This window comes from Podarcis raffonei, chromosome 3, assembly GCF_027172205.1.
Source record: "Podarcis raffonei isolate rPodRaf1 chromosome 3, rPodRaf1.pri, whole genome shotgun sequence".
In the NCBI taxonomy this organism is placed as follows: Eukaryota; Metazoa; Chordata; class Lepidosauria; order Squamata; family Lacertidae; genus Podarcis; species Podarcis raffonei.
In genome coordinates this window covers 68,479,438-68,501,078 of record NC_070604.1, presented here as the reverse complement: position 1 = coordinate 68,501,078, position 21,641 = coordinate 68,479,438, and the positions used below count along the sequence as shown (strand labels likewise).

Below are 21,641 nucleotides of genomic sequence, written 5' to 3'. Positions count from 1 at the left end.
AACCTTATACCTGACAGCGACGTTACAAAGTCACTTCACACTGTCTCGCTGATCACCCCCTATCGCAGACAACAGGGGGGATGGCCTGTCCTTGAACATGGCCTTCCACACCAGCTGAGACCTAGGACCAACCGGCTAAATGCCAGATGGCCCAAAATACCCCAAACAAACACCTATATGACTACATATAGGAAACTCCCTACAACTTACCCCCTACTCTTTAACCCAAATCTCACTCTAATCCCACTAGCCCCCCACCCACCACACCCTAGGTCAGCGCAATCCCACTGGTTCTTTAAACAACACGAAGAGAGAGACACAAGACAACCCAAATGGGTTGGCAGGGAATCGCCCCACATAATAGATAAGCAAGATGGCTAACCTAAAAGCAATCACATTAAATGTGAGGGGGCTGGGAAACCCCATCAAAAGAAAACGCATCACCTCATACATAAACACCATGAAACCACACATCATCTTCCTACAAGAAATACACAACCCACCCAAAGGCGGCAAACTCCTGAGCGACCCCCGCTTCAGTCAACAGTGGGTCGCACAAGGCTCAGGGAAAGCTCGTGGTGTAGCCATAATACTCAGTAGAGACCTGAACTTCACTGCCACAACAGTCCTCAAGGACAAAAAAGGCAGATTCATTTTCGCTAAAGGGACACTAGATGGCAAAATCAAACTGACAATCGGCTCCATATATGCCCCAAACACGAAACAATTAGAATTCTTCCAGAAGACACTAAACAAATTCCTCTCCTTCTCTGAAGGGGAAGCAATCCTAGGAGGGGACCTCAATCTAAATATGAAAGGTTTATCCCTGAAAGATATCCACCCCACAACCCCATGGGCAACCTTCCTCCGAAGGAAACCCCCAACAACTAGGAACTCTTACAAGTTACTAAAAATGCTAAAAAACAGGGGTCTCTACGACATTTGGGGTGAGCAAAACCCGGGAGACATCAGCCATACATTCCAATCGGGACGCCATGATACAGTGTCCAGACTGGACAGCATTCTACTCACACAGGGTCTGATCCCCTCAGTAGAATCAACAAACATAGGTAACATTAAAATCACAGATCACGCCCCAGTAGAAGTCATCGTTAAAATAGGAGAAGGAACACAAACCACCCCATCATGGTCCTTCAGTCCCATCCTAACTACAAACAAACAAATTAGAGTGAGTCTCACAAAAACCCTCCAAAACTACTTCAAGGAAAACGATGTAAACAATATAACAACCCCCCTCCTAGGGACGCAATGAAAGCGGTCACCAGAGGAGCTTGCATAAAAGAGAAAACATTCCTTAAAAAACAAACCTCCTCAAAAATTAGCAAAATAGAACAAGACACCACAGCCCTCTCATCACGCTACAAACAAACAGGATATAAAAAACTCCTCAAACTTATAGAACAAAAAAGGAGAGAACTAGACTCCCTAGAAATTAACAAAACAATGATCAACATTCTATACTCTAAACAACGTTTCTACGAATATGGAGGGAAAAACTCCAGATTACTAGCAAATAGATGTAGGAAAAAAGCACTCAAAACAAGAATACACTGCATCACCAAAAAAGACGGCAACATAACATTCTCCCCCGAAGAAATAACCTCAGAATTTGCAGAATTCTACTCCAACCTATACACCTCCCATAACCCACCAGAGAAGGAAATCAGAACATTTCTAGCAGGACTGACCATGCCTACCCTAACTGATGAGGAACAGGAATTCATGGACAGCCCTATCACCCCAGAGGAAATAGATGCGGTCCTCAAAAATCTGAAACCACACAAAGCCCCAGGCCCAGATGGCTTCACAGCAGAATTCTATAGGAAATTCAAAGAACCCTTGATGCCCTACATGACCCGCCTATTCAACGACATCATAAAAGGGGGCCCCATCCCCAAAACCTGGACCCACTCCAAAATAGTCTCCATCCCAAAACCACTAAAAGATAGCCTCAAAGTAGAATCATACCGCCCAATCTCATTAATAAACCAAGACTACAAGATATTCACATCAATCTTGGCCAACCGCCTAAAAATCTTCCTACACAAGTTAATAGCCCCAGACCAGACTGGCTTTGTCCCTGGCCGCAATATAACAGACCCCATCAGGAAACTACTGAACCTGATCAAACACCGCAAGGCAACCAAACTCCCATTGACAATTATGTCCCTAGACATCCTCAAAGCCTTTGATTGCTTGGAGTGGAAATACATATTAGCAGTACTAACTAACATGAAATTTGGCCCCAACTTCCTACAAATCCTCAAACAAATATACTCCCAAGCCTCAGCAAAATGCAGAACTAACAATATGGATTCTAATACTATAGCTATCCAAAGAGGCACGAAACAAGGATGCCCACTGTCTCCCTTCTTATTTATCCTGGCTCTGGAACCCCTAGCAATCCGCATCCGAGCAGCCACAGACATCAAGGGAGTGGAAATAAAAGGCAGAACCTATAAATTAGGGCTCTTTGCAGATGACCTAATGGTCACAACACCAGACCCCATAAGCACAGCAACCTCCCTAATCAGAGAACTCAACACATTTGCAATGGTGTCGGGCCTGCAGGTAAATTTTACAAAGTCAGAAGCTATGTGCTTCAACACCCCTCCTCACACCCAAAAAGAACTCACGAAGGTCACCAAAATAAAACTTTGCCACACCAAGTTCAGATACCTAGGGGTACAAATAACCAGAAACCTCAATAAATTGTACCTCCACAACTACAAGCCCCTGTGGTGACAAATTAACAAAGACCTAAAGAGATGGAATAACATGAATTTCACTCTCTCAGACAAAATAGCCATGATCAAAATGATCACACTCCCAAAACTAACCTACCTATTCCAAACCCTCCCAACCTGGATCCCCTCAACCCAACTTCGCAGTTGGCAGAGAAAACTACACTCTTTCATCTTCTCACATAAAAAACCAAGAATAAGCCCCAAATACCTGCACCTCCCCACCTCAGAAGGAAGATGGGGAATCCCCAACATAGAAGCATATTACAATGCCAACCAAATACGCCATATAATCCCATATATACTAGAAGATGAGACAAAACAATGGGTACACCTAGAGAGGGACACAATTGAAAACACCTGCACCACAACATACCCACTCCTCCCAAACAAACTAAAGAAAATTCCCACAACACTTAACAGGTACACACAGACCATGCTCAAAGCATGGAAAACACAAATAGGCAAACTATCCCCAACCCCATCCCCACTAATCCCCCTGGCGTACCACACATTATTCCACCATGCAGCACAAAACCTCCAGATAAAAACCTGGCGAACCAAAGGCTTATATCGCCTAATAGACTTTTATAAAAATAACAAACCCTTGTCAACACAAGAAATACAAGACAAACTAGAAGACACCCAAATGACCTGGTTAACACAACACCAACTACATGCCCTCTTAAACAACCCAACAGTAAAATCAGCAGCAACTAGGCCCCTGACAACCTTCGAAAACCTCCTCCTGACAACAAAGGGAAACGGTAAAGGGACGGTATCCGCAATATACAAAATACTACTCCAAAACCCCGCAAATCCCCTAGACGCAATCAAAAAACAATGGGAGAATGACATAGGCTATGAGATTAACCCCACTCAATGGACCAGAATGTGGTCTAAACCCCCCTTTAAATCCATATCAACGAAAAGAAAAGAACTCACACTGAAACTCACCTACAGGTGGTACCTAACACCAAGGAAACTAGCGCTAATACACCCAGGAACCTCACCAAAATGCTGGAGAGGGTGCACCTCCACAGGCACATACCTCCACATGTGGTGGGAGTGTCCCAAAATTCAACTATTCTGGACAACAACCATACAAGAAATATGTAAAATAGCTAAGCAAGTAATAGACATCACCCCAGAATTGGCCCTACTAAACATCTTCCAAGACAACAATGCCCATTTACACCACAAAGAACTCATAACCCACCTGCTCTCAGCAGCCAGAAACACCATAACCAGACACTGGAGAGACCTGTCAGGAGTAAGCATGGACCAATGGTACCAAATAGTATGGGAAACAGCCCTACTAGAAAAATTAACTAATAAACTGAAACTGACATGGGGACAAACAGAAGAAGACGCCTTCACCCCGGTATGGCTCCCCTTTATCACATACACAGCCCAACAGGACAATGACAATAATCCACCAACAGCATACAAATCAATATGGCTAACCTGATCCAAAACACACACACACCTCACTCACACACGAAAACAAAGATCACCACAGCCAATCACAAGCAAACAATCACACCCTAGGCCAACGCCAACCTCTCTCACTACCAAAGGAACACAAGTGAACAACACAAGCAACGCTGACACCAAACTCTACATACATTAAACATAATAGAAACACCGCCACCCGACCCCACCCCATCCATCTTCCCTCTCTCCACCCCCTTTCTTTTTTCTTTCTTTTTTCTTCTCCCCCTAATGCCTCAACAAATGAAACAGATTTTTAAAAATGTTACATGGAAGAAAAAAAATACGAGGCACTACACTTCTGTAAAACAAGAAAATCCTTAATAAAAAATATTTTTAAAAAATCAGGCAGACATTTGCATTATTTGCACATGCCTGCTCTACCCAACATCCACACACTGAATGTGGCCATCTACAAAGAGGTAGCTATAAGTCAGCAACTACTCATGAATAGGAACTCCATGTGGTCAGGATCACAATGTGATCAACTGTCCTGATTATTGCAGCTTCTTTGGGAGTGGTGTGATATGCAATATAAGGAGTGAGGCCATGATGTGCAGCCTTGCTCAGTTCTCCACACAGAGGCAAACACACGACTCCAAATCTATGGTTGAGAGCAGTCTAAGATGCAGAATTGTAGCATGTCTGCTGAAAATAGTAAAACAAGCCCTACTCAGGTGTTTCCCCTTGCGTAATTTCAATGAGAGCCAAGAGCAGTGGTGCACTCATTGAACCTGCCCCTAAAGACATCTGAGCAGCACTTACAATGACCACTCCTCTTAGGGAGATAATACTCTAAAATATTTTATTGCAGGCCCAACTTACATGTGTAGATATGGTGATATATGAGCATGAGCATGCACTGGAGATACAAACAAGCATAATGTAGCATACTGAAGGCTGTGACCAGAGGAGGAATGACAGCTGGGAGGAGCACAGACAGAAGAAACGCCATGGTGCATCTGCAACAGCACAACCAGATGCCTTCATCTGCTCAACTGCAACAAAACATGTCTCTCCCGTTTTGGTCTCTACAGCCATAGCAGGTGCTGTAACTCTTCAACAGCCTGACGTCACCCCAAACACGCACTCTTCCATTGTCGCCCGAGACTGACGGATGTCAACAATTTTATAGGGCTTATCCAGAAGAAGATTCTTCAATATCAAGCAAGCAGGATTCTTGAGGCTAACACATGTGAGAACCTGTTGCAGTGAGCTCATACTTTGCAGTTTCTAAACTGTACCAAAAAGCAACTGTATTTTATAACACCGATTATTAAATATTAAATGCTTTAAGCTCTTTTGTGGTATTTTTAGCTGTGCTCTTTAAAGTTGACTGAAGGGATCCGAAAAAGGTTGATTGGCTTTTGTATGTTCTGTGTGTGCTCTGAGTTGCACCAGTGTAAGCTAGTTTTTTTTTTTTACTTGACTCAATGTAGAACCCCAGTGTATTAATGCTAAGAGCTGCCCAAGCTAAAGTAGAATTAAATTATGCCGCTTCTCTTTACAGCACAAATATGTTCTGTCAAATGTTACATTATCTCCAGGATTTGGCAGCAGCCCCTGCAGATGTTGAGTCAGGAGTGGGTGCAGCTTGTTATGCCCTTGGGCCTTACCTTTTCTCTACTGTCGACTTCCACCCCCACATGTTCATCTCTCCTTATTTAAAAAGGGAATGGACCCACTCAGGTGAACCTATTTTCCAGTTGGATTTGCATGTGCATGTTTTCCCCTCCCCTGCTCACTGATTGAGCAATCACTTCAACTAACTTGCTAACACAATGCCAGCAGAATGATTTGAAATCATTTAAAATCATGCCATTACAGGGTTTTCCTTCCTTAACATATACCACCATAGAACTGTGTTCAGACCTTAAGGGCCAGTCTGTATATTGCATGCAGGCACATGTATGTATTTCTTCCTCCAACATTTTATCCTCTTAAATGAGAATCCAAGTTTTTAGCTCTGTTCCTTGCCTTCTGGCTATTTTTCTGACACATCTTCCATTTGCAGGTTGAAAAGCAGCTCGATGAAGAAGACAGAAACAGTTAAGGAGCCTCTCTCCCATGCCTGCTATACTTTCACTGAAATCTCAGAAGATGCTTTTGAATAAATACAGAAATGATAAAATGTGGCTTACAATATAACATTTCACTTGTCCCTAACCCCAATTATTGTAAGTGTTTGGTGAGAAAAAGCTTAACATTTGTTCAGCAACCACCAAGGCTCTCTCTCTGTCTCTCTGTGCACCTGCCTTTGTCATAGTGACTTTCAGTTTGGATAATTCTCAAGGTTCAAGGTGTTTAAGACTTTGTAGATAATAAGCCCATTGAAAATGAACCATATACTCTGCAATCATTCTCTAGGCCTCCTACAACTAGTCCTTCATTTTGGCAGTCCTTCCCCCACACTCCCCAAAATCACATAGTTGTGTGAACAAATGACATAAGAACTACATTGCACTCCATACCCTAAAGAATGCTGCATAAATTATAAACACGCACAGTTCTACTACAGCCGTAGTAAGATCTTATGAGAGATAGTTTTCCAGGCGTATGCATTTATTTATTTTTTTGAGAGGGGTGGGTTCCAGAACTGTAAAGTACTATAGCAGGGTCTTGGTTCCATTCAATTTTCCTTGTTTGTATGTGCCTGTTGTTTTTTATCACAAAAGTGTGTTTTTATCACAATAGCCAGAAAAATGTTCTTGAACCAAGCAGAGTGTGATGAAGGAGCACTGCTGAATACATGGGAATTGGGGTGGGGGGTGGGGAGGTCCTGGAAACTACAGGCCACTCAGCTTAACATCTGTTCCAGGAAAACTGTTGGAAAGCATTGTAAAATAAAATTATCAACTACAAGTCTTCCTGAAGCAGAACCAGCATGTCTTCTGCAAGGGGAAGCCCTGTCTCAGTAATCTATTTGAAAGTTTCAGCAAGCATATAGATAAAGGTGATCCATTTGACATTTTGTAATTAGGCTTTCGAAAAGATTCTGACCAAGTACCTCACCAAAGACTCCTGAATAAGCTTAGCAGACAATAGCAACAAATGGGCAGTTCTCCCAATGGAAGGGTGCAGAAAGTGATGTTCCCCGCTCAATATGAGAATCTGTGCTTTTTAACTTGCTTTTAAATTATTTAGAGTTGGGAGTAAGAAGTGAGGTAACCTAGTTTGCTGATGATACCAAATTGTTCAAGGTGGCTAAAACAAAAAGAGATCTCTCCAAACAGGCTGCTCACAGGCATCTAACTGGCCACTGTGAGAACTGGATTCCGGACTAGATGGGCCATTGGCCTGATCCAGCAGGCATGTCATATGTGTACCAAACAAATCAAAATCATCTGATGGTGAACATGCTGGGGGTGTCCACCCCCACCCCCACTTTTTTCTTTATTTTTGTTCTGGGCTTCAAATGCAATTTAGCTCCTGAAATGTAGCTTGGCATTATCAAGCTTATAATTTACAAAGCTTATTTTCACAATTTTACAGGTACAGTCATACCTTGGGTTACAGATGCTTCAGGTTGCGGGTTTTTTGGGTTATGGATGTGCCGAAACCTGGAAATACCAGAATGGGTTACTTCCGGGTTTCGGTGGTCGCACATGCACAGAAGCGCTAAATCGCACTTTGCACATGCACAGAAGCGCAGATGCAGCGCTGCGGGTTGCGAATGTGCCTCCCGCACGGATCACATTCACAACTCAAGCGTCCACTGTACAGTCTTTTCTCTGATACATTGCATAATTATTTGATTACAACAAGTCATGTATTTGCTAAGTAGCAACAATGTTATTACCTTGAATACTTCTCTTGAAGAAGGCTTTGCATCCCTCGCAGGACCATACGCCATAATGGTAACCTGAAGCATAGTCATTGCACACTGCACAGTAGCGGGTCTCCTTGGTGGATTCCATGGACAAGCTTCCCTTTTCGTTGCCACCGACCATTCGCTCTCTGCCACCATGACGCCTGTTATCTGAGCCTGGCCTGTAAAACGAACATTGAAAGAGCTCATTGACCTTGATCATGTTGTCACACATCTCATAATTACCTGTTTGATTTACCAAGATAATAATTTACCAAAATAATAATGTTTGGCAATTTGCTGATGATACCAAATTGTTCAAGGTGGCTAAAACAATATCAAATTCATTAGGTGTTGACATCCAATTCAAAAATTAGACCAGCACCTTGTCCTGAGAAAAGTAACAGAGCAACTCTTTGGTAACTGTATGGAGCAACTTTCCCTCCCCCAGGATGCTTCAGAAATATCTAGCTGTTGCTTCCCTACAGAGTCACAGCATTGCGGCCAAATTGGCTGCTTCAAGGAAAGCTTTCTGTACTCCACATTCACATGTTGCAGCCTGCTTCTACCCACTGCACTACTTCTTTATTTGCTGGATATAACATGTTCAATAGTGCAGTAAGTAGCCTGACTGCTTCAACATGTGGTATGGGAAGACTTTCCCAGATGCAAATGTTATGGCAGCATCCTAGTGTTTACAAGAAGTAGGACCACTGCTAGGCACTCAGGTAGTGGCACTCTATTTCATAGAGTCACTTTTTGTGCTTGTGTTTCCTAAAAACTTGTGTTTCCTAAAAAGAGCAAGAAGGATTGCGCTTTATCAACTTTTGCCATTTTGCACCAAAATATATTTTTACTGATATGTTGATTTTCTACAGCAACTGTTTTAGCTGTAGAAGAATATTAACCTAAAAGAAAGCAGTGGATTCAGATTGAACTGTGATGGCTAAATGTACTGACTGTTCTCCAAAATTTTAAAGCAGTTCTTCCCAGGATTAAGCTAAACCAGAATGCTTGGGGGACAATAGCAGCTCTGCTGGATCAGAGTGAAGAAGTGGAGAACTAGTGGGTCTCTTGATGCTGTTTGACTACAGCTCCCATCATCTTTGACCACTAGCCATTGTGACAAGTTGAAGGGCCACCAGGATCTTCATCCTAGCCAAGCATCCATCTAGTCCAAGATCCCATTTCCTAGTTGCCAAACAGATGCTTCTGGGAAGCCCAAAGTTGGTAACATTCAACCAACCACACGCAGAGAGAGTTTTTACTTGCTTTGAGTAAGCAAGATTGGAGTTTTCAAGAAAAGCTGAGCAGCATGCACGTTCAATACACAATTAATATTGGCCCAGGTGTGTGTGTTTGTTTGTTTGTTTGTAGTGGTGGTAATTTGCATTTTAAGCTTTCCCCGTTCAAAATATGATGCTTTCTCTACCCACAAGCAGAGGGAGGTTTAGGGTAGTTTCCCCACACTGGGCATCAAGCAGAGAGGGTGCTTGCTCAGCAAGCACTTGCCTGGCTACAGGAAAGAAGCATGAGAACTCTGACAGGGTCCTAGAGTCTTCTTGCTTCCTTCTGAAAGGCTAGTTAGTGCTTTCCAGCTCTGGGAAGGAGATGAGAGGGCTCTAGGACCCTGCCAGAGCACTCATATGTCCTTCCTAAAGGCTGGCATGTCATGAGGGCTGGACTGGGAATACCAAAGTTTGGCCTTGCTCAAGGCGTCATAGTACCATAATCTGCCCCTGCCACAAGAGACACATGATCACAATAGCTCCCCCCTGCTCTTGTCTCCCAGCAACTGACACTCAAGTGTCATACTTCCTCTAGGCAATGAAATCCCATCTTTTTTGAAATCATGGCTAAGAAGTGGGAGAGACCTATCATCATCAATCCACCCAGTGGACATCAATTCCACAAATTAATGATGTATTGTGTGACAGAGTATTTGGTGATAACCAACACTGCATGAGTGTAAGACAGGCTCATGCAACAAATGTGTCATGAGCCTCATAACTCTGTTGGGATTGGGTTGGCAGGCTCCAATTCCGGAGGAAGAAACTGGCAGGGACGGGCTGATAGGTGGGAATCAGGGGGGAAAGGGATGTCTCCAGTGTCTTTTGACTCTAGCCACTTCAGAAGAGGGAGTAAGGATGCTAGTTCCTCCCACCCTGATCTCCCAGCAGAGCAGTGGCAGCTGGGGAGGTCTGTGGGTAGCTGCAGGAGGTGGCGGGATCTGCTCATCAGCCTGAACAAAACTAGGAGCTTCCTCTGCAGATAGGAGCAGACTCATATGCCCCAGGAGAGTGCTCCTTTACAATCCTGACATTCTCACAAAGAAGTGAGTCCTAAAAGTGAGCACACCACACCTTGCCTTTAATAGCTTGGTTAGTAGGTCATGGAAACTGTTGGGACATCTTAGTTGCTTCTGCCTAGTCCTGAATGTCTTGTTTGGTTCCTGAACATTTGAACTGTGACTCCTGAGCTCTTTAAAGCTGATATCATGTGCAGAAATGTGGGAAACATATTTCAGTTGAGTTTTCTAGCCCATGATATTGGAGCTTAATGGAAATGCTTCAGTGCCTCCAGTTTCCTACTATTCAGGTTTTTTGTGGATTGCCATTTGCTCCCGATTCTGCTCTAAAGAGCAGGTTTTCACAGGGAAAGCTCTGGAGCAAAAAAATTGGCACTCCGACATGGAGCTTTAATGCACAGAAGAAAGGTAAGTGTGGATAAGCCCTAAATGTTACAAGTAAGAAAGAGTAATGAAAACTGGAACTATGAAGCCTAATAGCTCTGGGATATGCCTCTGTATTTCGGTACTATTTTACCAAATTATTCTGTTGAGCCCTCTGTCTCTCGAGACAGATAGATGCCAGTGGGGAAGTGGAGCAGTCTACACCAAATTAAAAGCAAAAGATGCCAGACTATGCACCATGCTCTTGAATATGCAACAACAACTATTTAATTATTTAAAGTCTGTAATTTGCATTAGCATTTTGGTGGATTTGCTTCTTTGCACCCACTTCATTTTTCATCCCAGAAAAAAAGGCATAAATGTATTCATCCATTTAAAGATTGAGTAAATAGCTGAGAAGAGCAATAGGTCAATTAGAGCAAAGCCTCGATTTAATCCATGCACCCACAATCATTTGTTTTGAAAAGTTATTATTTAACTTGTCTAGTAGGTCACACCCCAGCAGCAATTACATTTCTTAGAATGTAGATCTTAGAATCAAGTGCTGTTTTGGTAAAATATGAGTGGACCTTGATTTCTTTTCTATATTTTGTTGCTGCTGATTATTAAAGAGAACTTCCCATGCAAGCACAATGCAATCTTGTTGAAAGAAGCTACGCCCAGTACCACAAAAATGCTATAGGACAGTTCCAGGTTTCGTGCAGGGTGGATATTACACACACGGGGGGGAGAGGGGAGGGAGGGAGGGAGGGAGGGAGGGAGGGAGAGAGAGAGAGAGAGAGAGAGAGCGCACCTACAATGCAGGGGTGGGGAACCTTTGGCCTTCAAAATGTTAAACAACAACTCAGCCCCAGCAAGCATGGACCAGAGGTTCCCCAAACCTGCTACAATGTATGAGTTTTCAAAGTCACTCTATTAAGTAAATTTTCCCATTTATGTGAATAAAAGATGCACCTTTAAGTGACTTTGTTTCAATGTAGGACTATAAAATAGTGCTAGACAGAAACACTTGGCCTAGACCTTTCTTTGACATTTCAACAGTGGGTCAAAAATGCCCCTCTGGAAATTACCTTTAAAGATTACATTTAAAGGGGGTGGGGGAATTCCCTTTCATTCAGATTTTTGTTTGTTTATTGTTGCCACTTTAAGCATTCGTTTTTATTTGGGACAGAATGTGGCGTGAGACTGAGGCAGTGGGGATGCAACTCTCAGGACTCTCCCACGGCCACACCCCTTCCTGAGCCACACACCTCATCAGCTCTGCTTTGCACTCTCCTTGAGCGTTCTTGCCCGGTTTAACCCTCGTAATGCTTCTTGGTTGCCTAGATGGATGAAAGAGTGAAGTGTAAGGGTAAAGAAACTAGCCTACTGTACAAAGATAAAACTTGCTTCTGTTGCATCACCCACTTTTGCCCCTGGCATGTGCCCTCCCATCCTAGAAGGTTGGCCCAAAGGGAATACGGCACTTGATCTGGAAAAAGGCTCTCCATGAAGTAGGGCATGGGACCTAGTGGGGTTATGCTGAAGGCTTCAGGGAAAACGAGTTTTGAGGAGGGACTGCAATGAAATAAAAGAGGTGCCATCACACATGAGGTAGTTCCAAGCATGTGGAACAGCAAGTGAGAACTGGGTGTACCACAAATATCATCTCTTTGTCTAAAGAAAACCACCAATCCATCTTTTTCAGGTGCTAAAACTCTTCTTTTAAGTCTGCCAAGAACAGATAACCCTCAGAGAGCAGCTAGCCTGGAGGCTTAGGGAATCTGAAATAATCAGAAGTAGACACAATGTTCATCCAGTGAGATAAATGCCCTTAGCATTCTCCTATCCATCTGTAGCATTCACTTTCACTTCCTGTACTGTTTACTCATTAACCTCAAACCAGCCCTCAATCGGTTTCCTTCATTTTCCATTGATTTTTCTTCCCATTTTCAGCCTTTCAACACTTTCTCTATTCCCCTACTTTCACTTTATTTGCATAGCAAATCTTTCTCTTTGCAAAAACAGCACATAAATGGTTACAAGAGCAGAACATTTGAAATCCTAGGCACAAACAATGCTCATGAAATCCATCTCTAAAATAACTATCATTGCAGTGCCTTTTCTTGTGTCGGTCACCCACAAAAGGTCATTTGAAGTACAGGCTTCAGAATGATTCCTGCCAATGCATAAATGTGAATATTTTGTCAGAATGATCACCCATACAACTTTTCAAAGGGTGATATAGTATTATTTCTCTTTTATAATAGAAGCTCCAAAAGCATTTAACAGAAAAACACTTGCAGTTCACAGGACTGGTATTTGATAAGCTGACTATTCCCAATTACATACTTCCATGTGTAGACACAATAGCCCATTTATAAGTGCAAAAACATCCTATGCTTGTAACTTGAGGCTTTTTGGGTAACCTTCGCCTTGTGTTACTAAAAAGATGGGCACCAGTTGCTTTAATAACCAGCAAGGACACCATAAACAGTTTTATCAGTCTAACCAACAGCTTGAATGTCATCCAGTAACTGGTTTCCAGCTGGTGCAGAAAATGAAAAATAGATGCAATTTGTTTCTGGTTTACTAGCACAGAACACCATTTAATAATGAACAAATTTATTTGCCACCAAAGGCATTCTTTGGTATAGTTTCAAGCCTTAAGCCACTTGTGGAGTGTACTGTAGTAATCTAACACTGGGGTGACAAAATTACAGATAATTTTCGCAAAAACAAGTGACAGCTGCTAGTTTGCCTGTGCCTCCAACTAGCAGACAGCTGCTAGTTTGAGCCGCAGGCTTCCCTGTTAAGAAACATTAATGTTTTTTGTACTCTTGACAAGCAATAAAACCAAACACCATTCCTAGACTTAATTGTTGCAGACACGTACCAAAAAGGTCTGCGCATGAATCAGAAAACCAAAACCAAACAAAGCTTACAATCTGTGGTTCAGATGTATTCAGTACCGTATTCCCTTTTGACTTAAGCTTCAGGAGCTCCCTGTATCCCTTCAAGCGTTCAGTGGTCTAGCAAGATCCTTTGCCTACAGTTATTGTGACCAAACAAGGCACTGGAAAGCAACTGAAGGCTGTGGGTCCCAGATGTCAAAAAGTAGAAATATGTCATTGTTTTTCCCAAATTCATTTTAGTCAAGTTCAGCAGGGAGTGGGAGAGGGTTCTTCTAATAACAAAATAAAATGAGGACATGGTGTAAGGCAAAGGATGACTTCAAAGCAACAAGAACTACCTGTTGAGGATGAGGGACAATAAAATGTAGCGTGCCCTCCAGCTTCAGACTGAGAAGCTTCTGGGGCCTCAGGACCACCTGTTGCTTCCAAGGGGCACGAAAGATGCAACTGCAGTCAAGATGCTTACTGATATAGTGAATTTAAGAGGGTAGGGAGGACATGGGAGCTGCAACTGTGCAGGCTCTGTTTTAATCATCCATTCAGCACAGCCCATGATACCTAATGGAAGGCAGATATCAGAGTAGTGTGGTTTGAATCAGGTGAGGGCATCTCCTTTAAAGGCCAATTATAATTCTAGAATCCCGGCTGATAAGGGAATGATTCCTTCACTGCATGAGCTTGGACTAGATGACCCTCGAGATCCCTTCCAACTCTACAGTTCTATGATTCTATTATACTTCCATGCATTACTGAAAAGCAGGACGAGGAAGTGAAACAATTTGTGCTTTCTATTACCTTATCTTATTTACAGTGTAACATTCCAAAAGGATTTCATACAGTGAGTAGAGGAATTCTGACTGGCTAGGCAGCAGCAGGTATGATGGAGCAGCATAGTCACAGCTGCATCTGGGACAAACAAAACTCTGCTTGGCATGGCATGGCATAGCATAGCAGTTTGGCCCAAATTGGCAGCAGTGTGGCCAGCACAGGAGTCCATGTATCCTAGACCCTACTACTTCCACCCCCAGAATGTCCCATTTGGGGACGCTTCATAAGCAACCACCAGTGAGAATTCTGCCAGTGGTACCTCCACACACCTGCACTTTTGGTGGGCAGAGCAGGGCACTCAATGACACCAGCATCATTCTGCAAGTAGAGGGGGGTGGAGCTCTCCTTTCAGATATTTATAGTCCAAGTTGTTTATAGCTTTGAACACTAATGTGCGGACCTGAAAATGAACTGACAATCAATTAGGGGAAACTGTTTGCAAAGCAATGTGTATATTAGGAAAAAGTGCATACCCATACATGAACAGGAGGAGAAATGTACACTTAAAATGCTGACAAGTCTAAACAACAACAATAACAACAACAAATTGATATGGTGAACTGAACACTAGGAATGAGAAACTGAGAGAATTGCCAATTCACTGCCAAAATTCTAATTGATAAAACTGACAATTCATCTGCCCCTCTACCTGTACACTTGAGGATGGGGCAAGCGAAAATGAGAGATGCAGCAAGATGAAAACAACCTATAGCTAGAAAGAGCCAGCCTCCTAGTTCCTTCCACCAGTGAACAAACTGTCCCTGAAGTAACCCTGAAGAGCTGGTGGAATCCCTGCCTGACAACCTTCAAATCACCGATTCAAGGTCTGCTGCAGGATTCCATTCTGACACCCAGGACACAGAGTGAGTTTGCAGACTTGATATGTTTGAATAGATGTAACTTATTATTTACCCTGGAAGATAGAGTTATCCCTATGAAGATCAACAAACTGCAGGAAGAAAGTTAATTCTGAGTCCTGGGAAACAGTCAGTTGCACAACGTAGTAGAACAACTACCTGAAGTGAACTGAGTGGACTCTAAACCAAAGTATTCGCCTTCTGCAACAGAGTCAGAATTACCATTCATTAACTAGCAACATAATTGATTCGTGTTTACTCATAAATAAGTCCCACCGTGCTCTGCAAGCTCAGGTCAGTATGCATGATTGCAGCCTAAAGCAGGAATAGGCAAACTTGGCCTTCCAGATGTTTTGGGATTACAACTCCCATCATCCCTGACCACTGGTCCTATTAGCTAGGGATGATGGGAGTTGTAGTCCCAACACATCTGGAGGGCCGAGTTTGCCTATGCCTGGCCTAAAGCATTCATACATCATAATCTTATTAAAGACTTATATCAAGAAAATGGACACTTATGGGGGGGGTGTAAAACCACTGACCTCACACTTTTACAAGCAACCTCTGCCCTTTCCAAAGCACTGCAAACTTGCCAAAATTTTTGAAGCCTGGACTGAGGCTCACAAATCACTGAAACCTTAAACCAAACGACCAGGGCTGACATTTACCGAGTTGAATTAATCATTTACTGTGGGATTGGCCTGTCATCTGAAGTGAATTAATACAATATAGGATGTAGATTCCGTGCTGACACAAAAAGGGTTTCTAATAGACAATTTGGACACAATCAAATGTTTCATAAAGCAAAGAGACATCTTTACGAAGTGCTTTTGCAACAAAAGACACAATGATTATGTAAAAGTGGAAACTGGCAAATAAGTTAAATGCATAGAACGATAATGCAAGATTTGGCCAAACCTTTAGGAGAAAATAATAGAAAAGACTTTGAAAGTATTCACTCGGAAATTTTGGAGCTCAAATCACTGATATTGTCTTTACAAGGACTAAGAGACATCAAATTAATATGGACCTTGGGAAAGCCAGTTAATCTCTTTGAATTGTCCAGCTTTCTAATTGTATGTGTAGGAATTAGTAACGTGGACTGAGGAACAATTGATATATCTATGTCACGAAAGTATTTATCCTTATTTTCAAAACCCATAATGGCCTTCCCACCATCTTATGCCTCTGCTCTTAGGAGGGCTCACGTGAACCCCTCTGCACATTGAAAGAATGTGCACAGGAAGTCACAGTATTGCACATTATTGCTCTGCCTGCCATCGCCACATTCCCCTGTTGCCTCCACATTCGGCGGACATTGGAAGATGTTCTATACATGCACACAGGCAGAATTCTTCAACATGAAGAGGAACACTATATGGGCAGGGGCATAACTTCAACTCTACTGGAAAACATCTATATGTGCACACAACTCCTTTTGAAACGCAGTAAATGCCCAGACACCAGGAAAGTGTGGTGGTATAGGTTTGGGTGTCTCTTATCACTGCCAAACTAAGCATGAGGGTTCATAAGATGCGAGCCATCTTTACCCTAATTGAACATTAGTTCCCCGCTCCCAAAAAAGAAAAGAAAAAAAGAGATTGGGGCTGGGTCATGTGCTTCCTGGATCACATCAGAACCCTGGGTTGGTATGTTTGTGCATACATGCATAGCCCCCAAATCTACAAATTACACTATCCATTTTAAAATCACAATATATAGGGAAGCATAAAAGAACTAATAGAGAAAAATGATGTGTGGACAGTTCAGTATAAATCCACCACTAACACAATCAATCAATTAATTAATTTTGTATACCTTCCTTCATCTGGGGAGGGCGGGATATACTGTATTTTTCGCCCTATAGGACGCACTTTTCCCCTCCAAAAATGAAGGGGAAATGTGTGTGCATCCTATGGGGTGAGTGCAGGCTTTCGCTGAAGCCTGGAGAGCGAGAGGGGTCGGTGCGCACTGACCCCTCTCGCTCTCCAGGCTTCAGGAAGCTCTGCGCAACCCTAGGGAGCCCGGCGCAAAGCCGCGCCGGGCTCCCAAGGGTTTCGCAGAGCTGCCTGCGCTCCCGGGCTTCGCGCAGCTCTCCGCAAGCCTGGGGAGACCGATGCGGCTCCCTAGGCTTGCGGATAGCAGGCTGTTCTGGGGGCTGGGGTCGGGGGAAGCTCGGGCTATTATATATGTATAATGTGCATTATATATGTATAATGAAGGCACCAGACAAACCTCCCTGGGGAGAACATTCCACAGAAAATGAACCACTACTGAAAAGGCCCATTTCCATGTTGCCATCTTCTGAACATCACATGGAGGAGGGATATTAAGAAGGGTTTCAGATGATGATCACAGTCTGGGTTGGTTTATATGGAGAGAGGCAGTCCTTGAGGTACTGTGGTCCTGAATTGTTTAAGTCCTTATAAATCAAAGACATGTTGCAGAACACACATACACAAAACCACCAGTCTGGAGGAGCTCACAGTTATTAAGGAACTCAGCTAATGATAGTTCCCAACTATACAGGTAGAAGGTTGGTTGTTAACTCAGTTTGCCAATTTTAGCCTATAAATTTCATTGTTTAATGTCTTAACCTGTATATTAAGGTACTTTTATAGCTCTAAACTCTAAACACTAAACAAGGTAATGTCTTGATAATATAAATGTTTTAAGTCTTTTGTATTAATCCAGCGTATTTTCTTTTAATTGTTGAATGATCCTGAGTACATTGCAGCAGCCTTTGGCTATGTGCAATAAAACTGACTGACTGAACTCAGTTTTCCAATGTTGCTTTTTACCGCTATCTTTAAAGAATTAAATATAGAAACATCATGTACCATGCTTTGGTAGGTTGATGGTTTTATAATAGTCTAGGATGTTCAGTTGATGTTTTATTGCTAACTAATGTTCCTCTGATTGCTGGGAAACTTCCAATTTTAGGATCATAATTCCCACCAGAGCTTAGGAAATTGATATCTTCCAGCTAACAGAAAAGGGCAGAGATACAGTCTGGAATTGGCTGCAGTTTGTATTGGGGAGAGAGAGATGTGGGTTGACTGAAGATAAAATAACTGGGCTGCAGCTAACTGACTAGAAAACTGAGGCAAGGTTGGTGCATTCTCCCCAAAGTCTCTATTTGTAGACACATTCAAACATGCACAGGCAACGGCTGCCAAGTCCTGTCCTCTCAGGAGCATCACTAGAGCCCACCACGAATTCCAGGGCAAAAGTCTAAAGCAGGGAGCCATTTCCACCCATGGAGACCCCCTGCATGATTTAGATGGCTGTGGTAGAATTACTGTAGAATTGCGAAACAGTAATCACACAAAAGGAAGAACACTCTTTGGGTCTGTTAAATCACTGTACCTAACTGGCCACTAAAGTCATTATCTTCCAAAGAAACTTGCCTGACCAGTTCAGCAGCTCTTCTACTAGATTCTACGCAGGCCTAGAAGGAACCCAGAGTATATACCCGCTACAAACTCCTAACAATACTTTAACTAATAGTAGTCCTGTTCAGCAAGGATTCACGTCCTATGAATTTACAAAGTACATCAAACAAAAACAGAGTGAAGTGAAACAAGAAGGAATCAATGCAAAACCCAAACAAAACACTGCATGAATTTGGTTTTGGACTTTACATCTTTTCTCCCCAGGACAAACGGGCACAGGGCAAAGGGCTAATGAAGCCTGCTACTCGTTCCACTCCCAGTCTCAGCCTCTGAGGCTTCTTTTCAAATAAACAAACAGCCTGTTGGCAGAGAGATAGGACTGTATGTCACATCTAGTTTGGCCCTGAAACAGACAGTTGTTGAAATGCTTCTGTGGTCTGTTGAATGCCACAGAAATGTTGAATGAACTCCTGCTGGCTCATAAATGCAGGAAAAACTAGGGCTAGGCATTTCCTGCAGCTCCAATATTGATACATTACTTTCCCATTCTATGTGAAACCAGTAAAACTTGAACTGAAAAGCTAGTGTATGAGTTGCATTTTGTCAGTCTGTCAGAATCTCATTTCCTCAGAATTCCACATATAGTATACTCAGTTATACTTTCGTTCTTCTAGGTGGCTTACATAATGGCTTATTACTTGCAGAACTGCCAAAAAAATAAAACCACACCATTTCTGTTGCCATACTGCTATCTCTACTACTCTCTCTTTGCTTATATGAGCAGTCTCGATATTTCTATTTCTGCCTCTTTTTCAACTATTATCATTTTATATAATAATTATCATCACCATCATCACAATACTATACTGCTCTTAAATTGCTGGTGGAGGAGTGTGTGGTGAGAAATTAAAAGATGCCTCCTTCATGCTCACCAGAAGTGTGCCCAGAAAACAGAAAGTGAGGAGGCCGCAGTTGGAAAACACCACAGGAAATAAGACAGTGAGAATAGCCATCATAGCCAAACTTGTCCCATCTGCAGACTGTTCTTGTCTCACCTGTGAATGATGAGCACTGGTAATGTTAGTAGGATGCCATCACTAAAAATGATGAAACAGAAGTAACATGAAACCACTGTGTGGGGTTATTCAGAGGTTCTGAAGCAATATGCTGAAGACACACAGCTCTTTAAACCTGCATGTGTGGCAGTGATGTGCTGAACCAATGTTTTGCCTCAGTAATGGACTGGATGAGAGCCAACAAACTGAAGTTCGACCCAGATAAGACTGAAGCACTGTTAATGGCCAGATTGCTCACTAGCACATGATGATTTGGGCATATTACACCAATCCTGGCCCGACTGCACTGGCTGCCGATTAGTTTCCATGCTCAATTCAAAGTGTTGGTTGTGACCTATAGAGTCTTAAATGGCTTAGGACCACAATACCTCAAGGATCGCCCTCTCCTCATATGAACCGACCTGGACCCTGCAATCATATCTGATGCCCTTCTTTGTGCCTCCCCCACAAGAGGCCCAGAAGGTGGCAACATAGGAACGGGCCTTTTCTGAGGTAGCTCCCTGTTTGTGGATTGCTCTCCTCAAGAAGGCTTGCCTGGAACCTTCATTACATATCTTTAGGCACCAGGTGAAAATGTTTCTCTTCAGATAGGCATTTGGCTGGGGAGGGGAGCATTATTGGTTTGCTTTTGCTTTATTATGTATTTTATGTTTCCATTTTGTGAACCGCCCTGTGATCTTCAGGCGAAGGGCAATATGTATGTATGTATGTATGTATGTATGTATGTATGTATGTATGTAGATAAATAAATAGAACAGTGATGTGTCAGTTCCCCATATTATATTGGTGCAGCTGGTTATACTGTACCTGCCTAAGTACAGAACCTTACATTTGTCCCTTTTGACATTGATTTCATTCATTTTGGCCCAGCCTTCCCTTCCTTAACTTGGAAAAATCACATTATGGTTTTTCAGTTTGTGAATGAGGACCCACATGAAGTTGTCTGTACCACATTACATGTCTCTGAGAAGACCACAAGCAAGCATGCTTTTGATTGTCATGAACTACTCTGATTGGACATTTATGAAGAAGACTAATGGAAACCAGTAAACAACATTTGGTACATGATCATAATTCCGTGTACATAATTCTCTGCAACTGCCACTTTTCAGCTGTTACTGAATATAGCAGTCAAGAAGTTAGTAGGATGACATATACCTAAAAAAATATACAAACTTATACACACTAGGTCCAAGCTAGTGTTATGAAAGTTGCTGGATATTTTGCCTTTAACTTCAAGTTTAAGATAACTGCTGCCATTGTTTTTCCATAGGCTTCTTACTGTATTTTATAGGTATTTCATATGCCTACAAATATATCAAGTTCATAATATGCAGAATTATTCAAATAAGCTTGAATGGCATGTCCATTTAAGTAACTGCAACAAAACCTGACATTTAGGAAAATCTAGATTTATAGACAGTTTCCCATTGATGCAGTAGTATTTTTTCTGATTCTTCTGTCTAATAAATTTCATAATTCTTTTATAGCAGATAACTGGTCTAATGTAGCCAACCTAGAACAGTTTTCAGTTTGCTTAAGTATGTTAACTTTATGAATGAGTAACATATAATGTCTTTCAACATGCTATTAAAAAGGATCGCAGCATTAATGAAAAGCAAATTCTGTCCATTCTTCATTTAAAAATAAACCAAATTGATTCTACCCCCACCCTGTAATTTTCCCATCATTTAATGATTTCCTGCTGAGTCAGATATAGGAATGCTCTCTTTCATAACTATACCAATGCTGCTAGTCATACTATTAAGTTTTATGGATATTATAAAACAGTCCATAATAAGGAAGCAAATTATAGACAGCAGGTGGGCATC

The 21,641-nt window shown here is 42.3% G+C and overlaps 1 protein-coding gene and 1 long non-coding RNA gene across 5 annotated transcripts in view; one reads left to right on the top strand and one right to left on the bottom strand.

The window, feature by feature from the left end:
- LOC128410663 (uncharacterized) overlaps positions 1 to 6,508 on the top strand; it is a 114,601-nt gene extending 108,093 nt beyond the window's left edge. Inside the window, exons 3-4 of the long non-coding RNA XR_008329569.1 lie at positions 5,770 to 5,948; positions 6,274 to 6,508. This is a non-coding gene — a long non-coding RNA (uncharacterized LOC128410663). The remainder of the gene's footprint in view (positions 1 to 5,769; positions 5,949 to 6,273) is intronic.
- ESR1 (estrogen receptor 1) overlaps positions 1 to 21,641 on the bottom strand; it is a 218,292-nt gene that overhangs the window by 89,993 nt on the left and 106,658 nt on the right. For 3 of the 4 annotated variants that reach the window (XM_053382194.1, XM_053382193.1, XM_053382195.1), the window contains exons 3-4: positions 12,010 to 12,081; positions 8,059 to 8,249 (exon numbers count right to left, since the gene is read on the bottom strand). In XM_053382194.1, coding sequence (XP_053238169.1) covers positions 8,059 to 8,249; positions 12,010 to 12,081 — 263 coding nt within the window. The remainder of the gene's footprint in view (positions 1 to 8,058; positions 8,250 to 12,009; positions 12,082 to 21,641) is intronic. The other variant, XM_053382196.1, reaches the window with a different exon arrangement.